At 39.7% G+C, this 22500-nt stretch overlaps 2 protein-coding genes across 2 annotated transcripts; both read left to right on the forward strand.

Annotated features, from left to right (window-relative positions):
• Nucleotides 1–2191: 2191 nt before the first annotated feature.
• LOC138033081 (vesicular inhibitory amino acid transporter-like) lies at nucleotides 2192–6869 on the forward strand. Its single transcript, XM_068880844.1, has 2 exons — nucleotides 2192–2259; nucleotides 4236–6869. Exon 2 carries the CDS (start codon nucleotides 4311–4313, stop codon nucleotides 5622–5624), a length of 1314 nt encoding a protein of 437 aa, XP_068736945.1. The 5' UTR covers nucleotides 2192–2259; nucleotides 4236–4310; the 3' UTR covers nucleotides 5625–6869.
• Nucleotides 6870–13596: 6727 nt separating this feature from the next.
• On the forward strand, nucleotides 13597–17309 carry LOC138033080 (vesicular inhibitory amino acid transporter-like). The gene is made up of 2 exons (XM_068880843.1): nucleotides 13597–13680; nucleotides 15660–17309. The coding sequence occupies exon 2, from the start codon at nucleotides 15735–15737 to the stop codon at nucleotides 17046–17048; it is 1314 nt and encodes a 437-aa protein (XP_068736944.1). The 5' UTR covers nucleotides 13597–13680; nucleotides 15660–15734; the 3' UTR covers nucleotides 17049–17309.
• Nucleotides 17310–22500: the final 5191 nt, after the last annotated feature.

The raw sequence follows: 22500 nt of genomic DNA on the forward strand, positions 1-22500 counted from the left end.
GGGTAAATGGGGTAAGGGTTTTGGGAAGCAGGCCGCACACCCCTACCCAATTTTTCCCCCCGGGAAGTAATCATGAATGGGCGGCTTTGCGTCTCAGTCTTGCGGTCTTAAACATGTCTGGCAAAATTAGATTCAAACTGTTTATAGACAACAAGACATTTATCGAATTAAAATGTTTTCGCATTTGGCTTAAATTAGAAAGCTCCCATACCTTTCCCAAAAATCTCAACAAGACCAATATACAAACGATACAAATCAAGGAGACAGGGGTCACGCTTTTGGCCGACTTCGTGACATACATGTTTTACAAAACGTGACTCATACTTGAGATCAGCAAACCCCCGTGAAACGTCTTAGACACGTTCTCCTCAAAACGAATATAGTTATCGCCAATTTCAAAATTATTTAAGCAAATATGCCTGTGCTCTCTAGCACGTAAGCCAAATAACTTTCCGTTATAAAAAATATACAACATTTAACAAAGACTTAGCGGAATTCTTTCCTAATAATCCCATTGTCCAAAATTTCTTTTCGTCTTCTTCATTCACAGGCTGCTTTTCTTCTTCCTTGTTCGCTAATCCGATCCCTAATATTGTGCCCTCTTTCATTTCTGCATCGAGAACGCGTTGAACCTGTAAAACATAAAATGAGAACCCTAAATAGAACTAGACTATTTAAATTTCAGAATAAATAGCAAGTGCTACATACAGCAACAAAACTGCACCTTTTATCCGAAGCTTCGAGAGGATTAAAATCCAACTTCGCATTGTTCTTCTCCATAAAGCGACTTAATCCACAGACTATCTGGTATAACGTTTTGGGTGGGTATCTTTCCTTTGACGGTTTCGCAACTTCTTGAACAAACTTCGTCAGCCAATAATTAACGCTTATAGCATCCATTGGAACTAAAGGAATTTCCAACGACTGAACTTTTTGCAGACCATGTTCTCTAAAAAGACCACTTGGTTCCAAAGTTGCTAACATTGCGGCTAAACTGCAGAATACCCCGCAACTTATTTGTATTTCATTGAATAAGAATAGGCTCTATTGTATTCCGACTCGTTTTCAAAGAATGCCGCCTAGGAGAAACAATAGCGGTGAGGTGTTGCAGGGCATTCTGCAATTGCTCCAAAATTGCTTTGATAACTGCGAGGATCAAAGCTTTTCTTGATTTCGTATCCGCAGTTCAGTATATGATTCATTTCATATACCAATTCATCATCGATTCATTCCTCACGGGAACATTAGAACCCACAAATGACCAGCTCCCAACGTCAGTGGCTTCATAACTCAGTTGCTTAGAGCGTCGCACCGGTAGCGTGAGGTCACGGGTTCAAACCGCGTTGAAGTCCTGAATTTTTTAGGCTTCTCTACGCAGTTGCTAAAATTGCGTTCATAACTGCGAGGATCAGAGCTTTACTTGATTGTTTCAAGTATCAGCCATTTTATTGAGTGAACGAGAAGCTTATTGTGTTTGACCAGAAACCCATAGGGGTTGAAACGTGAAGCGCGCGTTCACAGCTTCCGAATATTCAGTGCTAACTGATTGGTTGAATGTTTCAGTGCTAAGTACCATATTTGGAAACCCCTCGCTCTTGTTGTTCCAAATATGGTATTTAGCAAATTGTATATTCAGAAGCTTGTTTCCCAGCACACAAGGAGTGCGTTACACGTTTCAACCCTTATGGGTTTCTGGTTTGACAGCATTCCGCTAAATTTGTTAGCCCTTCCGTTTACAAAATTTGAAAACATGTTATTAAGTTTGCACATGTTTGATGTCTTAAATGTACAACTATGTCCATCCCGGCCACGGAATCAATGAGTTTCTCAGTCTTTTTTTTCGCCTAGGGTGAGATTGAACCAGTTATATCTCCTAAACCATTCAACCATCCAACCATTAATTAATACTGTGAATCACCGATGTTCTCTTATGGAAATAAGTGTGTTGATGATCGACTACTGCCACATTTGATAAGGGAAAATAAAATGATCCGTGAAACTGTACTGGGAAGCTTTCCGTGTTTCTTTTTTCTAGAGTTACTATGTTCACTTACAGTTCGTTGCACTAGCGAAAAGTATGCTTCGAGTGGCAGCGTATAAGAAACAATGAACTTATCATATAATATATTCTCATGCAAATACGAAATTGCTTATTTAGGATATAGCTCTCATATCAGTAGGTTCATTCACGTAAAAGTCAAAAGGTCTCGTTGTAGCAGTAGATTATCACACACACTCTCAGGTCTGATAAAATTGTGGGTAAGAGGCTTCTATTTTCCTCCACATATTCACTTCAATTTCGTGGTGGTGTAATTTCCTTATATATTGCCTGGAAGGTACAAGAACTGCCATGTATGTAGCATCCATAAGATACATCTGTTTGAGAGGTTAAGAATCTGTCTCGCTGATGTGGTTTTTTTAGTATTCGCAAACTTTTATAAGTTTCAAGAAGGAACCGAGAAGGAGATTTGTAGGATGCGATATGGCCTTCTCCGGCTGAGATTAACAACGCTGCATCAGTTGAGTTTGTGTAAAAGGGACGAGTTTTTGCCATGTGAACTGTAATTTAATCATGTCTACACCTTCTACAACCAGAATTAATCTACATTTGGAAATATGCAAACTAATTGCAAACTATAGTTCAAAATAGCCCGAACCTACCATTGTAGAAGAACCCTGATCTGAAAGCTTAATTGTTACAGGGGATTCCATTTAAGGGTGCAAAATGATAAGTTAGTAGAGAATAAACTGCCATACTTGATATGTTCTTCTTTTGCAAAATTAACATGGTGGTTCATTTGCAAAGAACACTCCAAAAATTTAAATAACGCGTGTCCTCTAAACAGCTTTGAATGAAATCGCTTCGGGCTTACAAGTCTTAATGAATATGTGCAAGTAGAAATGGTAAAATTTTGTTAACGTTAGATTTGAAAATGCCTACTTTCTTTACCAAGGGCGGAAAGGTGTCAAAGACCCATGTACTTTAATTTGTGTCTGCGTAACAAACTGACCTTGACGTGAAGCATTTAATTAACTCTCAAAGACACGAAAATGTCTGGAATAAGGCACTTAACTGAATTCCACTTTTTTCATTTGGCATTTGGTTTTCAATGGTAAAGACAGATTAAGTTGTGAATGTTCGAAGTGAACTGTTTCGTTTTTTACCTTCCTGTGAACATTTTACTATTTTGCTTACATTATGTTGAACGAAATGATATATGAAATGAATCATATTTTGAACTGCGGATATCAAGTGAAGCTATGATCCTCTCAGTTATGGACCCACATTTGAGCAATTGCGTAAAGAAGCCTGAAAAACCCAGGACATCAACGGGATTTGAACCTGCTACCTCGCGATACCGGCGCGACGGTGCGACGCTCTAACCAACTGAGCCATGAAGCCACTGACGTTGGGAGCTGGTCATTTGTGGGTTCTAATTTTCCCGTGAGGAATGAATCAGTGGATCATATACTGAACTGCGGATATGAAATCAAGTAAAGCTATGATCCTCGCAGTTATGGAGGCCATGTTAGCAATTGTTGTTAAAAATAACATGAACTGGACTCTCATGCAGTGAACAACAAAGTGGACCTTTTTTGGAAACGCGTTTTAGAACTTAGATATGTGTAATAAGTGTCTTATTCGGGCCACTTGAAGTGGACAAATTAATACCTTACAGCAGAAGAGACTTGATTATAGTTAGAACCAAGAGAGCCAAGGCAAGGGAGTGAATGCCTGTGCCGTATGATAAATCATTTAAAATATATTTTAGATCGCACCCGTGCTATGACGGTTATTTTTATCTGTCGTTACCATAACAGCTCGGTCTTCTTTCACATCAACTGACCCGCAATAAGATGTCGTCTATGAATTAATAAGCACGCAGTATGACATGTAACTAATAACGGATTTTAGCTAATTTTCATCGGAATAGGGAAAACTGTGGGTGATTCTCTCTATTACTTCATTTTATCTTGTTAGAACTCAATCGTATTCGGTCAAAATTTAATGATTCTAAATTTCTTAACTTTCTTTAGTTTCTTTGCCCAAGTGTTATTCACCATGCGGCCTCTTTGATTAAACCAATAACTTGCAATTGATAGGGATGAATTGACCACTATAACAGAGATCTAACCCCTTCGTTCGTCTCTTTATCATAGATGTATGAGGTATATCTACTTTTTTTGTTCGGTCATGTTTCGGTAACCTATATTGTTTTTGTATTGATCCACAGATCATTTCCACAGTGGGTACATTTTCATTCTCTTATTTAAAGCCTTCTGCAAGAAACAAGACTTCCCTTGTGATAATGAATTCAGGTGACCTTTCTGATGAAGATCGCGAAGCTATCTTAGAGCTGCAGTCCAGCGACGCTGAATCATCCACCGATGACGAATTCGAAATTCCCATAGAAAACAGAAGCTCGCATCAAGGTTCTTCCTCTGGCAATTCATCACTCTGGAAATCGGTTGCTAATCTCATTAACAACATGGAAGGCATTGGATTTCTTGCATTACCATATGCTATCAAACGGGGTGGAATTACCATTCTTGTGGCATTTTTAATACTTCCAGTTTGTGCGTGGTACACAGGAAAACTTTTAATAGAGTGTCTTTATGACACAGATAAAAAGAACAGAAGAGTTAGGTCAAGATCCACTTTCAAAGAACTGGGAGAAATACTTTTACCTAAATATGGAGGCTATGTCTTCACAGGTTTTGTGCAACTGGGTCTTTTTTTTTGCTCCGTTTCATATCTAGTTCTATGTGGATCACTTATGAGCCACAGTCTCCCGTCAGTACCTCTTACGATGACAGCGTGGATATGCCTTGCGGGAGTCGTGGTTTTTCCAACAACTTTTCTTAATTCTATGAAGGAGATTGGTTGGTTAAGTATGATAAGTATTGTTGCATTGATTTCAGTTGTGATAACTGTTCTTTGGTACGGGATGGCGCACATGGACAAGTGGACTCTGGAGTCCGTTCTATTTTGGAACGGCGAAGGTGTAAGCATTGCTCTTCCAATTTTGATCTTCGCCTATGCCTCGTTGTATATTTTACCTACAGTTGAACATAGCATGCGCGAAAAACACAAATTCAACCTGGCTCTTGGATTAGCCTACATCATAAACGTTTTCATGAAGACAGGGTTTTCTCTTTTTGCGTTCTTGGCCTTTGGATCCAGTACAGATCAAGCTATACTTAATAATCTACCTGAAGGCCCAATTCGCATGTGCACCAGTTTTCTTTTCACGGCAAGTTGCGTACTTTCGTATATCTTGACTGTTTATCCAATATTTGTCTTTATCCAAACATCTGAAGCCTACGAACAGGCCTTCTCCAAATTCCCAAGGACCGGTTTGTTTCTCAGTCGGACAATTGTTGTCATTCTGACGGTGTTGGTGGCGATTATATTTCCTAAATTTGCCTTTGTTGTGTCATTCACTGGAAGCATAATCGAGTCAATGTCTTTCTTTGTTGCGCCATGTGCAGTTCACCTGAAGTTGAAATTCAAGCAACTAAAAAGGTACGAAGTTTTTATAGATGTGCTTTTTATCGTAATAGGCTTTACTTGTGCAGTATTTGGTGGTATTTCCTCCAGCCAAGCCTTAGTTGCAGGTTAACTGAATCTTGGAAAAAGTGATTATCAAGGTAACTCGGCCTAACTTAACACTTCAATTGTTGTCAGCCACAGACACTGAATTCCAAAAATGAATACCGACCGTTATATGTTGGGGAGCTTACGCAAGGACGACGACGACGGCTATGAGTACAGGTAAAGGGCAATGTTGTACAATACAACATTCTTTTTAACAAATATTCATAATTTCTTACATTCTCACCATTTTGCAACGTACGTTTTTATTTAAATTTTCTCATCGATTTCTTATCATTCATTTTACCCGTCGAAGACTGCAGTTCGGGCAGTCGAAAGCTCGTAGTTTTTAATCATTTTAGCCAGAGATCGGTTTTTAAATTTTTAACTATGTTTCATCCTGGCTGCGGCCCTTCAATATTTTTAAGACAAAGTTTATGTTTTATGGAGGACGTAGCACCTGACGATAATTTTTCAATTTTCTCTCAAAACATCTACACCGCTCATACCAATCATGTTCCTTGAATGTTGACGCCCTCTTGACATGCCGAACGACTTGGATATTCGTTATTGCAATTAAGGGAAATCGTATTTTTAAATAACGTTCTAGTTGCCGTTGTCGACGTCCATGCTTTAGTTCCCTATTATGTACATATATTTAACAACTATTCTCCCAAGTGGAAGTGAATAAGTGAGATAATAAAGCGCAAAAAGATGATTTTAACCCATTTATTCCTGCAAAGATTGCAATTTTTGTCGAGCGCAAATCGAGCGCGAGTTGCTTGGAGGTGAATAGCAAAGGAGGATATTTGGAGTTTTAGTAGCCACTCAGAGCGTGCCTTCAACGCTATCCACTGTTTTAGTGTATACTAAAGTCAGATATTTCGTAGCACTTTTAATGTAAATTGGTTTATAGTTTCGGAAATAGAGTAACAACAGAATGCAGAGATCCCGATTTCTCCCGTTTAATTGAAGTTTTCTCCCTAAATTTTCACAGCAAAATATGGAGCTAGCGATACCGACGAAAATAATCTTAACTCACATAACTTGAGTAATACAACTTTATACGATTGAAACCTTGACAAGAATATAATTGCTTCTGTCTGAGACACGTCAACAACTACTTAAGTGCTATATATAGTGTTTCAACAACAACAAACTGCACAATTCCTGAAAAATAGTTTTGGGGAAGAGAAATATCGATTTAGTTTTTAATGTCGTAACGAAAGTGCTATCTGCTGTACGGTTTTTAAACAATAAAGCTCCAATAGTGTAGCAGCTCTCGTAACGTATAATTTGATTGGCTCGATACCCAAGCTGAAAACAAAGCAGTAATTAGCAGCTCTCGTAACGCAATAAAATCTACCCCCCCTCCTGAGATCAATAGAATCAACAATGTTTGCAAAATAAAGCAAAGGAGCACTTAGGCCCAGCTTAAATTCAAGGCCCAGCACCAATCAAAAGAGCGGATTTGCCAATTCTTAAAGCTGGTCTGACAATAGAAAAGACAGCAGTATACCATAAAAAAGGTGCGCATTGCGTACGTGTGGTAGTGAAGTAACTTGACACATTGCTTTATTACATAACTGAGGCCCTGTTAGGGGGGGGGGGGGGGTGCCCATGTCCTCCGTCTGAATTTCACAGCTAGCTATGTCGCAATTTCGGAACATTCTTGTGTCGCCTGTCGGAATTTCATTAATAAATTTTAGCTCGTTGCCCCTCTCAATCCTCATTCGCTGGAACGACGCCAACGGACATACGGGGTGTTTTCCATTTACCAAGAAATTCCGGAAATTCCGGTTGGGATGTCAATGGAACACACGTTTTTGGTTCGTTCCACTGGAAAATTTCCGGAACTTCTGAAAAGGTAGTCCTGTTTTCCCGTTGGAAACTTTCCGATGGAAATGTGTGTTCCATTTACAACTTTTGAAAGGTCTTACCACTTCCAGGCTATTCACGGCCACATTTTTAAATTTTGGCGCGTAAAATCGCAATCACTGGGCGGCGAACGGACCTGAGTTAAAGGGAACCCGTTTTTCACCCGATGGAAATTTCCACCAAAATTTCCGGAAATTTTGTGTAAATGGAAAACGCCCACGGCCTCTATCTTTAGTACTTTTGAGCCCAGGGTTTTGTTTGAGACCTTTTTTAATGTTTAATACCTATTCAGACTACTTGGAATAGTTGTTGAAGTCAATGAAATTCCATCTAGTAAACTATACAAGTGAATAAAGGCCTAATCTGGCAAAGCAATCGAGCTATAATAGCGTTTCTACAATTCTGGTAGTGCAAGAGTCTAATGTTTCTTCCGAGTTCAACTCTGATTTAGTTGTCAGACTGTGCTTTTCTGTAACTATAACAACCCAGGAGGAAGGACATTATCGACCATTCATTATCCGCAAGGCATGCGTTTACAAAAGGCCTGTGAAAAATCACAGTTAGTAGAGGGAACTGGTTATGAAACTCGGCAAACTTCAAAGGGTTAAACAATAGCGCGGTCTCTGATGTTGAACAGACCCGTCACGTGACTCTGACCGTGCACAAGTTCGGCACTCCGACGACTCGCTTATGACTCTAACAGTGATGTATTTCAATAACTCGCTTACGATTTGAAACGCCGAGATGAACGCGATCAATAGAGAAACTAGATGCTTCTGTGAAGCATACACTGGCTTGCCTGTGATACGTGCTACAGAAAATCAGAAGGCACTGAATTGTGTGGTATTGAAATACAGCATTCCAGTCTCTGAAGAATAACAAATAAAAGAGAAGCGAGAAACATTGGCTTCTGGGCTGACATGTTGATAATTTCAAGTTCCCTCACAACTTCTTTTCACCACAAGTGTGCCCTATGAGCATCCGAAAACTTTGTAATACTAAACTTCACTGAAAACAAGCCCTGTTTCGCGGGGTTAGTGTTGGGATGGGAGACCAAAACAATAAACCCCTCATAAAAAACAGAAACATCTGACCGAAAATACTATTAATGCTAACAAATGCGAACTCAGCAAGGTACAGATTCTGGTAGCTTGCTTTATGCAAAACAAATATTGATGAAAAAGCAAATAAATATTGATACACAGTTTTCAGAAAGAGCAGAAGGAAGTTTCCCGGACGGTCGATCGAGAATAAAATATTTACGACATGAAAACAACATTAATTTTGAACCGTGAATATAGAATATAAAAAGTTACGATCAGCGACAAACATTTTGGGAGATTTTTGCTACGTTCAAGTAAATTGCAAAATCGAAAGTGACATGGCCGGAATTCAGCGGGCGCCGTGATTAAGTTACCGCGGCATGTTTACTCGCCAAACAGTGAAGCATCTGTGTCAAATGATGGCAGGATACCGGGTTTTTGTAAGTTTCTTTTTCTGTCAAGTGTTATAAAGTTTGACAATGGAATGAGCGAAGTCAAAACAAAGATCACAATCGCCCAACTCTTGTTTATGCAAAGTCAAAATTTACTCTCCAAGACGCGTACGACGTTATTTATCACCAGGTAATTCCATCATTTTGGAAATAGAAGCTACTTTATTATTCATCTGCGTCACAAGTTTTCACTGATTTTGGGCCTCATTTTGTTGAAACTCAAGCACGCTTCCAACAGGCCTGTGAACCCTTCCTGCTTACAGAGCAATACTAAAAAACTTCTCCCGTATCACATTTGAACCTTAAGCTCGAAAATTCAATACACAACATGATATCATAATTCACAAAGGCAGAAAATACCACAGAATCCTTTTCCAGCGAAAATTTTATTGAACCAAACAACATATTTGCTCTTAGAGGTGAAAACCTCTTCCTATTTCATTGCGTGCGTGAAGACAAGAAACTCAATTGTGTCAAATTACCATGTACTTCAGGTAAATACTGCTCACTTTGATTTCGTCTCGACGGGCGATAGATTGTTGTCGAAGTCCAGTACTCGTCGCTTTTGAGATTCATGCCTAGTTTATCCAACTGACTTTCCATTATTGAGCTCCATAAGGGTATATTTTGTTTAAGGATCCACTAAAACGCCATTCGCGTTGCATGACTTTCGACGCCATTGCAGGCTAAGTTGATGATTCTACTGTGTCCACCAGAGAAATCTACGCAGTTTCACTACCCTCTCGATCCTAAGAAAATTCGCGCAGAAGGCTCTATACACAAAGACACCACTTACCAGGGGAGTGACAGGCAAGACTTTTACCGACACGGAAAAAAAAAAACTAGACCCTCCGTGAGGGTACACTGGGTTGCCTGTGGTACGTGCAGCCCCGGAGGACGGGGGGGGGAGGGGGGGGGGACTCTCATATGGAACACACGGGGATGCCAGTCGGAAATTTTAAATTTAACCCCTGAAGGAGACCATGTGGGCGTGGCTCAAGCTTTTTGTGACTCCTAAAGGAGACCAATCTGGGCGTGACTTAAGCAAATTTTGACCTTGGCGGCTTAAAATATTGGCGCTTTGCCCGAAACACCCTAAGCGAGACCAAAATCCACAAAATCCAAAATTTACACCCCTAAGCGAGACGACGAGCATCCCCGTCTGTCCCCCCCAGTGTTCCAGGCAAATTGTGACTGGCCCACGGGCCGATTACGGGCTTGCAAAAACAAAGCAAAAGGTACTGCCACGACCTCGGGCCAATATTTCCCTGGCAGTACAGCCCTCGCGCTCGGTTAGTAAGAAGTTATTAAGGGGTCACCCAGAAGTCATACCAGCAGAGGCCCTTTGGCTCACAGGTCCTCACACGTTCGTACGACGAAACAGATCCTTTTCTGAGGTTAAAAACCTGGCTACTGGCCTAACTCTTCTTCCTACTTTCCCAACCGCGAGAAAACCGCGGTAAATCAGCCATCGCCAAAAAATGTTTTTTTTTTCTCAAAAAATATTTAAGTTAGGGGGAAAAAATACATCATTTTAAAGCTAAGAAAATAAGCTTTCCAACAGCATATAACTTATTTACAGAAAACTGAAACATTTTATAAAAGCGAAAGTTGAACGAAAAAATTTAAGAAAAATAACAGTAAAATATGTTTTCTAGGCAAAATTTGGTCATTTTAGCGTTGATTACGAATTTTTGGATGCAAAACTAATATTTTCTGCAATTTATCTGCCTTCTTGGACATAAATTCGACCGAAAACTGATAAGGCACGAATATTTTTAGATTTTTAGGAATAATAGATAACGTGGTTCAATGCGTAATGTGATAATGCGATAAAAGTGTCAAATTTGCGACCCATTGCTAACGGCAACGGAAGCGATCGCATTACGAATAATTAACCTCTGTTGCCAAAAACCACTCAAATAACCGGTCAGTGTAAAACGCAGACTGCAGACTGCAGACTGCAGACCAGGGATAAAATGCAGACTGAGGGTAAAATGCAGACTGCAGACTGCAGACTGTGGGTTAATAAAATAATAATGAAAAAAGAGTTATAAGAGTGTTAGTAGCCGTTTGTACTTTCACACTGAAACCCCAACACAGCTCCCATCGCTTTGGTTGCCCCATCGCATGTTTTATCGAACTCTGTAAGAATTGAAGCTGTTTGAATCCTTGTTGTTGTTTGAAAAAGGACAGTTTCGTTAAGTGAGTTGCTTTTAGGCAAAGAAGTCACCACCCCGTAATTCATATGCCCAAGATACCGGGTTTTTGTAAGTTTCTTTTTCTGTCAAGTGTGATAAAGTTTGACAATGAAATGAGCGAAGTCAAAACAAAGATCACAATCGCCCAACTCTTGTTTATGCAAAGTCAAAATTTACTCTCCAAGACGTGTACGACGTTATTTATCACCAGGTAATTCCATCATTTTGGAAATAGCAGCTACTTTATTATTCATCTGCGTCACAAGTTTTCACTGATTTGGGGCTCATTTTGTTGAAACTCAAGCACGATTCCAACAGGCCTGTGAACCCTTCCTGCTTACAGAGCAATACTAAAAACTTCTCCCATATCACATTTGAACCTTAAGCTCGAAAATTCAATACACAACATGATATTATAATTCACAAAGGCAGAAAATACCACAGAATCCTTTTCCAGCGAAAATTTTATTGAAACAAACAACATATTTGCTCTTAGAGGCGAAAACCTCTTCCTATGTGATTGCGTGCGTGAAGACAAGAAACTCAATTGTGTCAAATTACCATGTACTTCAGGTAAATACTGCTCACTTTGATTTCGTCTCGACGGGCGATAGATTGTTGTCGAAGTCCAGTACTCGTCGCTTTTGAGATTCATGCCTAGTTTATCCAACTGACTTTCCATTATTGAGCTCCATAAAGATATATTTTGTTTAAGGATCCACTAAAACGCCATTCGCGTTGCATGACTTTCGACGCCATTGCAGGCTAAGTTAATGATTCTACTGTGTCCACAAGAGAAATCTACGCAGTTCCACTACCCTCTCGATCCTAAGAAAATACGCGCAGAAGGCTCTATACACAAAGACACTACTTACCAGGGGAGTGACAGGCAAGACTTTTACCGACACGGAAAAAAAAAAAAAAAAAAAAACGAAAAAAAAAAAAAAGAAAACAAACAAACTAAACGTAGACCTCGACTGGGTTTGCCCATAGGCAACCCAGTAATAAAAATAAAAGAAAACAAACAAACTAAACGCAGACCTCGACTGGGTTTGCCCATAGGCAACCCAGTAACAATCAAAACAGCAGTAAAATGAGATGTATTTCTGTTCGCCTTTATTGGACCCTTATTAGCCATAATTTACGGTGGCCCACAACTGTCACGGCAATAACAAATACCTCACGGCAAAACTAAAACTGTCACGGCAATATCAAATTCCGCACGGCAAAACCAAAATGCTCACGGCACAACCATAAAGCTCACTGGAAAACAAAAAACTCACGGCAAAACAAAAAACTCACGGCAAAAACAAAAAACTCACGGCAAAACAAAAAAGCTAACGGCAAAATCAAGAACTCACGGCAAAACCAAAAAGCTCACGGCAAAAACCAGAGAAAGGTAACAACTATATCGATGACATGACTAAAAAATGGTTGTCTCAAACACCAAATCCACCGCGAATACCTGAATTCTATACCGTCACTAAAATCCACAAGCCTACTCTTGTAGGCAGACCAATAATCTCTGGTTGTAACGGGCCTACAGAAAGAATATCAGCATTTGTTGGCACATTGTTTCAGCCTGTTTCCACATCACAAACGTCTTATCTTAAAGACTCCACAGATTTTATCAACTTCATTGAAAAGACGAAGATGGGAAAACGAACTTTCCTTGTAACGATGGATGTCACAAGTCTATATACAAATATACCGCAAGAAGAGGGAATCACTACAGTATGCAATGCGTACGAAAATTTTCACAAAAATAACCCTCCAATTCCCACTTTCGTCAAATGTATTAATAAATGTCAGCTTGGATTGCCTGAGCATCCAACCATCATTCCTTTTGTGTTGTATTTCTAAAGTATTTAAGGAGAAAATAATTTACGTTCGTTTAAGCGCAGCGAATTAGAACGTAATTATGGGTTTCTGGTTTGACAGCATTCCGCTAAATTTGTTAGCTCTTCCGTTTACAAAATTTGAAAACATGTTATTAAGTTTGCACATGTTTCATGTCTTAAATGTACAATTATGTCCATCCCGGTCAATGGAATCAATGTCTGAGTTTCTCAGTCATTTTTTTCGCCTAGGGTGAGATTGAACCAGTTATATCAGTCTCCTAAACCATTCAACCATCCAACCATTGATTAATACTGTGAATCACCGATGTTCTCTTATGCACAAATAAGTGTGTTGATGATCGACTACTGCCACATTTGATAAGGGAAAACAAAATGATCCGTGAAACTGTACTGGGAAGCTTTCCGTGTTTCTTTTTTCTAGAGTTACTATGTTCACTTACAGTTCGTTGCACTAGCGAACACTATTCTTCGAGTGGCAGCGTATAAGAAACAATGAACTTATCATATAATATATTCTCATGCAAATACGAAATCGCTTATTTAGGATATAGCCCTCATATCAGTAGGTTCATTCATCGGCGTAAAAGTCAAAAGGTCTCGTTTAGCAGTAGATTATCACACACACTCTCAGGTCTGATAAAATTGTGGGTAAGAGGCTTTTATTTTCCTCCACATATTCACTTCAATTTCGTGGTGGTGTAATTTCCTTATATATTGCCTGGAAGGTACAAGAACTGTCATGTATGTAGCATCCATAAGATACATCTGTTTGAGAGGTTAAGAATCTGTCTCGCTGATGTGATTTTTTAGTATTCGCAAACTTTTATAAGTTTCAAGAAGGAACCGAGAAAGAGATTTGTAGGATGCGATATGGCCTTCTCCGGCTGAGATTAACAACGCTGCATCAGTTGAGTTTGTGTAAAAGGGACAAATTTTTGCCATGTGAACTGTAATTTAATCATGTCTACACCTTCTACAACCAGAATTAATCTACATTTGGAAATATGCAAACTAATTGCAAACTATAGTTCAAAATAGCCCGAACCTAGCATTGTAGAAGAACCCTGATCTGAAAGCTAAATTGTTACAGGGGATTCCATTTAAGGGTGCAAAATGATTTCAAGTTAGTAGAGAATTATAAACTGCCATACTTGATATGTTCTTCTTTTGCAAAATTAACAGGGTGGTTCATTTGCAAAGAACACTCCAAAAATTTAAATAACGTGTGTCCTCTAAAGAGCTTTAAATGAAATCGCTTCGGGCTTACAAGTCTTAATGAATATGTGGAAGTAGAAATGGTAAAATTTTGTTAACGTTAGATTTGAAAATGCCTACTTTCTTTACCAAGGGCGGAAAGGTGTCGAAGCCCCATGTACTTTAATTTGTGTCTGCGTAACAAACTGACCTTGACGTGAAGCATTTAATTAACTCTCAAAGACACAAAAATGTCTGGATTAAGGCACTTAACTGAATTCCACTTTTTTCATTTGGCATTTGGTTTTCAATGGTAAAGACAGATTAAGTTGTGAATGTTCGAAGTCAACTGTTTCGTTTTTTACCTTCCTGTGAACATTTTACTATTTTGCTTACATTATGTTGAACGAAATGATATATGAAATGAATCATATTTTTGAACTGCGGATATCAAGTGAAGCTATGATCCTCTCAGTTATGGACCCACATTTGAGCAATTGCGTAAAGAAGCCTGAAAAACCCAGGACATCAACGGGATTTGAACCTGCTACCTCGCGATACCGGCGCGACGGTGCGACGCTCTAACCAACTGAGCCATGAAGCCACTGACGTTGGGAGCTGGTCATTTGTGGGTTCTAATTTTCCCGTGAGGAATGAATCAGTGGATCATATACTGAACTGCGGATGTGAAATCAAGTAAAGCTATGATCCTCGCAGTTATGGAGGCAATGTTAGCAATTGTTGTTAAAAATCACATGAACTGGACTCTCATGAAGTGAACAACAAAGTGAACCTTTTTTGGCAACGCGTTTTAGAAGTTAGATATGAGTAATAAGTGTCTTATTCGGGCCACTTGAAGTGGACAAATTAATACCTTACAGCAGAAGAGATTTAATTATAGTTAGAACCAAGAGAGCCAAGGCAAGGGAGTGAATCCCTGTGCCGAATGATAAATCATTTAAAATATATTTTAGATCGCACCCGTGCTGTGACGGTTATTTTTATCTGTCGTTACCATAACAGCTCGGTCTTCTTTCACATGAACTGACCCGCAATGAGATGTCGTCTATGAAATAAGCACGCAGTATGACATGTAACTAATAACGGATTTTAGCTAATTTTCATCGGAATAGGGAAAACTGTGGGTGATTCTCTCTATTACTTCATTTTATCTTGTTAGAACTCAATCGTATTCGGTCAAAATTTAATGATTCTAAATTTCTTAACTTTCTTTAGTTTCTTTGCCCAAGTGTTATTCACCATGCGGCCTCTTTGATTAAACCAATAACTTGCAATTGATAGGGATGAATTGACCACTATAACAGAGATCTAACCCCTTCGTTCGTCTCTTTATCATAGATGTATGAGGTATATCTACTTTTTTTGTTCGGTCATGTTTCGGTAACCTATATTGTTTTTGTATTGATCCACAGATCATTTCCACAGTGGGTACATTTTCATTCTCTTGTTTAAAGCCTTCTGCAAGAAACAAGACTTCCCTTGTGATAATGAATTCAGGTGACCTTTCTGATGAAGATCGCGAAGCTATCTTAGAGCTGCAGTCCAGCGACGCTGAATCATCCACCGATGACGAATTCGAAATTCCCATAGAAAACAGAAGCTCGCATCAAGGTTCTTCCTCTGGCAATTCATCACTCTGGAAATCAGTTGCTAATCTCATAAACTACATGGAAGGCATTGGATTTCTTGCATTACCATATGCCATCAAACGGGGTGGAATTACCATTCTTGTGGCATTTTTAATACTTCCAGTTTGTGCGTGGTACACAGGAAAACTTCTAATAGAGTGTCTTTATGACACAGATAAAAAGAACAGAAGAGTTAGGTCAAGATCCACTTTCAAAGAACTGGGAGAAATGCTTTTACCTAAATATGGAGGCTATGTCTTCACAGGTTTTGTGCAACTGGGTCTTTTTTTTTCCTCTGTTTCATATCTAGTTCTATGCGGATCACTTATGAGCCACAGTCTCCCGTCAGTACCTCTTACGATGACAGCGTGGATATGCCTTGCGGGAGTCGTGGTTTTTCCAACAACTTTTCTTAATTCTATGAAGGAGATTGGTTGGTTAAGTATGATAAGTATTGTTGCATTGATTTCAGTTGTGATAACTGTTCTTTGGTACGGGATGGCGCACATGGACAAGTGGACTCTGGAGTCCGTTCTATTTTGGAACGGCGAAGGTGTAAGCATTGCTCTTCCAATTTTGATCTTCGCCTATGCCTCGTTGTATATTTTACCTACAGTTGAACATAGCATGCGCGAAAAACACAAATTCAACCTGGCTCTTGCATTAGCCTACATCATAAACGTTTTCATGAAGACAGGGTTTTCTCTTTTTGCGTTCTTGGCCTTTGGATCCAGTACAGATCAAGCTATACTTAATAATCTACCTGAAGGCCCAATTCGCATGTGCACCAGTTTTCTTTTCACGGCAAGTTGCATACTTTCGTATATCTTGACTGTTTATCCAATATTTGTCTTTATCCAAACATCTGAAGCCTACGAACAGGCCTTCTCCAAATTCCCAAGGACCGGTTTGTTTCTCAGTCGGACAATTGTTGTCATTCTGACGGTGTTGGTGGCGATTATATTTCCTAAATTTGCCTTTGTTGTGTCATTCACTGGAAGCATAATCGAGTCAATGTCTTTCTTTGTTGCGCCATGTGCAGTTCACCTGAAGTTGAAATTCAAGCAACTAAAATGGTACGAAGTTTTGCTAGATGTGCTTTTTATCGTAATAGGCTTTACTTGTGCAGTATTTGGTGGTATTTCCTCCAGCCAAGCCTTAGTTGCAGGTTAACTGAATCTTGAAAAAAGTGATTATCAAGGTAACTCGGCCTAACTTATCACTTCAATTGTTGTCAGCCACAGACACTGAATTCCGAAAATGAATACCGACCGTTATATGTTGGGGAGCTTACGCAAGGACGACGACGACGGCTTAATGACTCGGAGCAAAGAAAGAAAATGGCTTAGCACGCTTCGCTCGTGTGTTTTACATTTCGATACAACTGCAGTCTTCGACGGGTAACATGAATGATAAGAAATCGATGAGAAAATTTAAATAAAAACGTACGTTGCAAAATGATGAGAATGTAAGAAATTATGAATATTTGTTAAAAAGAATGTTGTATTGTACAGGTAAAGGGCAATGTTGTACAATACAACATTCTTTTTAACAAATATTCATAATTTCTTACATTCTCGTCATTTTGCAACGTACGTTTTTATTTAAATTTTCTCATCGATTTCTTATCATTCATTTTACCCGTCGAAGACTGCAGTTCGGGCAGTCGAAAGCTCGTAGTTTTTAATCATTTTAGCCAGAGATCGTTTTTTAAATTTTAACTATGTTTCATCCTGGCTGCGGCCCTTCAATATTTTCAAGACAAAGTTTATGTTTTATGGAGGACGTAGCACCTGACGATAATTTTTCAATTTTCTCTCAAAACATCTACACCGCTCATACCAATCATGGTCCTTGAATGTTGACGCCCTCTTGACATGCCGAACGACTTGGATATTCGTTATTGCAATTAATTAAGGGAAATCGTATTTTTAAATAACGTTCTAGTTGCCGTTGTCGACGTCCATGCTTTAGTTCCCTGTTATGTACATATATTTAATAACTATTCACCCAAGTGGAAGTGAATAAGTGAGATAATAAAGCGCAAAAAGATGATTTTAACCCATTTATTCCTGCAAAGATTGCAATTTTTGTCGAGCGCAAATCGAGCGCGAGTTGCTTGGAGGTGAATAGCAAAGGAGGATATTTGGAGTTTTAGTAGCCACTCAGAGCGTGCCTTCAACGCTATCCACTGTTTTAGTGTATACTAAAGTCAGATATTTCGTAGCACTTTTAATGTAAATTGGTTTATAGTTTCGGAAATAGAGTAACAACAGAATGCAGAGATCCCGATTTCTCCCGTTTAATTGAAGTTTTCTCCCTAAATTTTCACAGCAAAATATGGAGCTAGCGATACCGACGAAAATACGTGATCTTAACTCACATAACTTGAGTAATACAACTTTATACGATTGAAACCTTGACAAGAATATAATTGCTTCTGTCTGAGACACGTCAACAACTACTTAAGTGCTATATATAGTGTTTCAACAACAACAAACTGCACAATTCCTGAAAAATAGTTTTGGGGAAGAGAAATATCGATTTAGTTTTTAATGTCGTAACGAAAGTGCTATCTGCTGTACGGTTTTTAAACAATAAAGCTCCAATAGTGTAGCAGCTCTCGTAACGTATAATTTGATTGGCTTGATACCCAAGCTGAAAACAAAGCAGTAATTAGCAGCTCTCGTAACGCAATAAAATCTACCCCTCCTCCTGAGATCAATAGAATCGACAATGTTTGCAAAATAAAGCAAAGGAGCACTTAGGGCCAGCTAAAATTTAAGGCCCAGCACCAATCAAAAGAGCAGATTTGCCAATTCTTAAAGCTGGTCTGACAATAGAAAAGACAGCAGTATACCATAAAAAAGGTGCGCATTGCGTACGTGTGGTAGTGAAGTAACTTGACACATTGCTTTATTCCATAACTGTCAACGGAGCTGCGTTTGTTTTCCAGGACGTAATATGTAAAATACTAAACCCAGAAATATTGAAGAAAATAAATGGGAATCGAGAAACATTGGTTTCGAGGCTGACATGAAGTTCAACATCTTTTTCACAGAAATCTAATTAAAGCGTGTACTCTGAGCGTCTGACAGTTCTGCGACACTTCACTGAAGTTATCCCTGTCCAGCGGGGTTACTATCTGGATGGGAAACCTCAAAATATACGACTTGCTGCCAGAAACATAGGACCGAAATTATATTTTAACGCTTAAGAATGCGAACTAAGCATGGTACAGATTTTGTTAGCTTTAAGCAAAACAGCTAAGGTAAATAAAATATCCATACACAGTTTTAAGGAAGAGCACAAGGAAGTTTTTGAGAAGTGTCGATCGAGAATTAAAAAAAATTGCCATCAGCAACAAAATTTGCGACATGGAAAAACACATTTTGTGCTGCGAAAATAAAAAGTTACCGTAAGCGAAAAACATGTTGGGAGATTTTTGCTACGTGCAACTTTTCTATTGTTCTTTTTGCTGTACAAGTAAATGGCAAAATCGAAAGTGACATCGATTTTAGCGGCCGCCTGTGATCAAGTTACCTTGCGTGGAGGATACCCAAACTTCGAGCCAGGATTCGAGCTAGGATCCGAGCCAGGATTCGAGCTAGGATCCGAGCCAGGATTCCAGCCAGGATTCAAGCTAAGATGAGCTTTCTCCGCTATTTATTCTCGAATCTCTCGGCTAGGTTAGGTCTCGAATCGGTTAGGTTAGGTCTATTTAGGTTGGTTGTAGTCTAGTTAGGTCTAGTTAGGGTGGCTGTGACTAAAAGTGAGACGGGGACGTGGGACTTGGGACGTGGGGACTCGGGGACGTGGGGACGTGGGGACGTGGCGACGCAGGGACTCGGGGACTCGGGGACGTGGGGACTCGGGGACGTGGGGACGTGGGGACTCGGGGACGTGGGGACGTGGTGACGTGGGGACGTGGAGACTCGGGTACTCGGGGACGTGTGAACTTGGGGATGTGGGGACGCGCCGACACATTTTCGAAGTATAGAATTTCAGAAATGGGACAACATCGCCAAGAAAGTTAAATTGCTTGTGTTATTTTGCTTTTCAAGTACCAGCTAAATACACAGCGAAATTCAAAAATTGGATTCTCGAAAAGTCATTCTAGCCACCCGTCACAGAGCTCGAATGTGAAACAAAGCAGAAGACCTAATGGCCCATGGCTGACACTGCAGCTGAAATTTCAGCGTTTTTTGTTGTTGTTGCTCAGAAACTTGAGGCTTATGACTCCTCTGTAACTGAAGTTTAAATACCGTGCCAATGTCCTTGTTGGCGGCATTGTGACTGCATCTTTCCTGGCGCTTGTTCAATTTGTTACCTTTGATTGGGTTGTCACCGTTGATGTTGTCGAAAATGTTCGTCATCAGAGGGCCAGAAGCCCCCCAAGAGGGGGAGGCCTAGGGGGGTACTGCCATATATGAGCTATATAGGTATGTGCCGCTGTGAAGGGTATGGTTTTCAAGCAGTTTGCCCTAGGATAGGATACATAAATCAGAGCGTTTTTTTCTAGAATTGGATATAATTTTTCACGGAACTGACCAGTTGGTTGAAGATTTTATCTAGACCAAGGAAAGTTGATAAAACCAAATTTTTGTATACTACTTCTCCACCGAAACAGCACCACAGTTTCTTTAGAAACTACCGCCTTCAAGTATAAATAAATCATTTTTTGAGAGAGAAACGATTGTGGTATAGGTTTTGCTTTGGCTAGACTGTGCTAGTGACCTCAGCAGTTTCTGAAAAACAGTTACTCTAGGATAGGGAGGGTTTGGGGAGTTTACTCTGGTACGGGGTAGCAAAATTCACCTGAACCAGCTCTGGTTTAGGCTAAGGGTGCCAAGGTCCATCCCCCACCCAGAAATTCCTAAAGTACCGTCCCCGGGCCAGAAGCTAAATAACGCTTCTGTGTTAAGGCTTGACCAAGCGAATAAGTTGGCATATTTTTGTTTTACGAGGAAACATTTATCCAATCGACGTTAACTTGAAATCTGCATACTTTGCTTTCTACTCCCTCTTTCATCTGAAATGTGTCAAGTGATTTTTAACGACTAAAAACAATTGAAATATTTTATCGGAAAAGAGGATGGAAAAGTCATCTTATATCAAGATACCTTGCTGTAGTACTCCTACCGAGGCTTTATCACTCTGCCTTTTAATCATATGCCCATCTTAATGGCAACGGTAAATCAAAATTAAAAGAAAAAAAAAGGTCAAATCACATAGAGGTCACAATAAAAATGAACGATATCACATTGATAGGTATAATGATACGTTAATGAGAGTTTTAAGCAGTTTCAAGCAAAACTTTGTCGGAATTTTTTAGGGTAAACGTTCCCCCAATCTCAAAAACAAGCATTATGACGTCTTCAGTCAAGAAATGTGACGTGACAGACAACTACGAGTGAAATGCATAATTTAAAATAAAAAGGTTAGGATGCAGAAAGTGGAAGTACTTTTAAATGTTCAAGCCTCGATATACTTAGGGAATTGTAAAATGATCTGAGAAATGGTCATACCAACGTTTCGTTCATGTTGCCTATGTCAAATAAGGACTTAATGCAAAAAAAAAATTGTCCCTTCGTTTTACTTAAATTACTCCACTATGTAACTTGATAGTAGTATAATGAAAGTCACCTTTTTATGAAGATGAGTAATAAACTATACTATATATATTTACTAGACCTCTGTTTCACATCATACAAACGAGGAACTTAAACCGGGCTACAACGCAGTTACAATAAACAGACGAAGATTTTGTGAAATATGATGAAATGTTAAACAAATGGTAAAAATGCGTCCCCACGTCCCCGAGTCCCCACCTCCCCGAGTCCCCGAGTCCCCGAGTCCCCGAGTCCCCGAGTCCCCGAGTCCCCGCGTCCCCACGTCCCCACGTCCCCGAGTCCCCACGTCCCCACGTCCCCACGTACCCGAGTCCCCACGTCCCCACGTCCCCGAGTCCCCACGTCCCAAGTCCCACGTCCCAGTCCCACGTCCCCGTCCCACTTTTAGTCACAGCCCAAGGAAAGGAACTAGACGAGGTTATATATCACAAGGTAATTCCATCGTTTTGGAAATAGAAACAGCTTAGAAACGTGCTTTATTATTTATCAGCGTCACAAATTCTTGCCGATTTGGGGGCTCATGTGTTAAGATTCAAGCACGCTTCCAACAGACCTGTTTATTTTCGTGTTCTACCCAGTTATTTTCCGGTGCGGCTGATAAATGACATGAGGATTTGAAAAGGCTTTACAGCTTTGTGTTCCCACTCCTAGAACACAGGCCGCTGCCGCTTCTCTATTTTTCATACAGATATAATTTTTTGAAAGAAAAGTGTAGCGAAAAATTGCGTGAATAAATTACAAGAAAAGAAAGAGGTTATCAGTGAAATCAACAGACGCAGACTAGCCGATGCATAATTTACATGTTTACAAATCAGCAAAATTAAAGTAGTGTTGCCGAACGTACACTTACGCTCGATGACTAAAAGATTTCGATGTATGTGAAAACAAAGCGATTTTTTAACGTTCCGTTTAATTCAGAAGAGCTCATCTTTTCTATTACGGGGCAAAATTTTTGAGCACAGCGCCGTGGGAATTTCAACGCAAGCAAGCTG

This window comes from Montipora capricornis, chromosome 14, assembly GCF_036669925.1.
Source record: "Montipora capricornis isolate CH-2021 chromosome 14, ASM3666992v2, whole genome shotgun sequence".
Lineage (NCBI taxonomy): Eukaryota > Metazoa > Cnidaria > Anthozoa > Scleractinia > Acroporidae > Montipora > Montipora capricornis.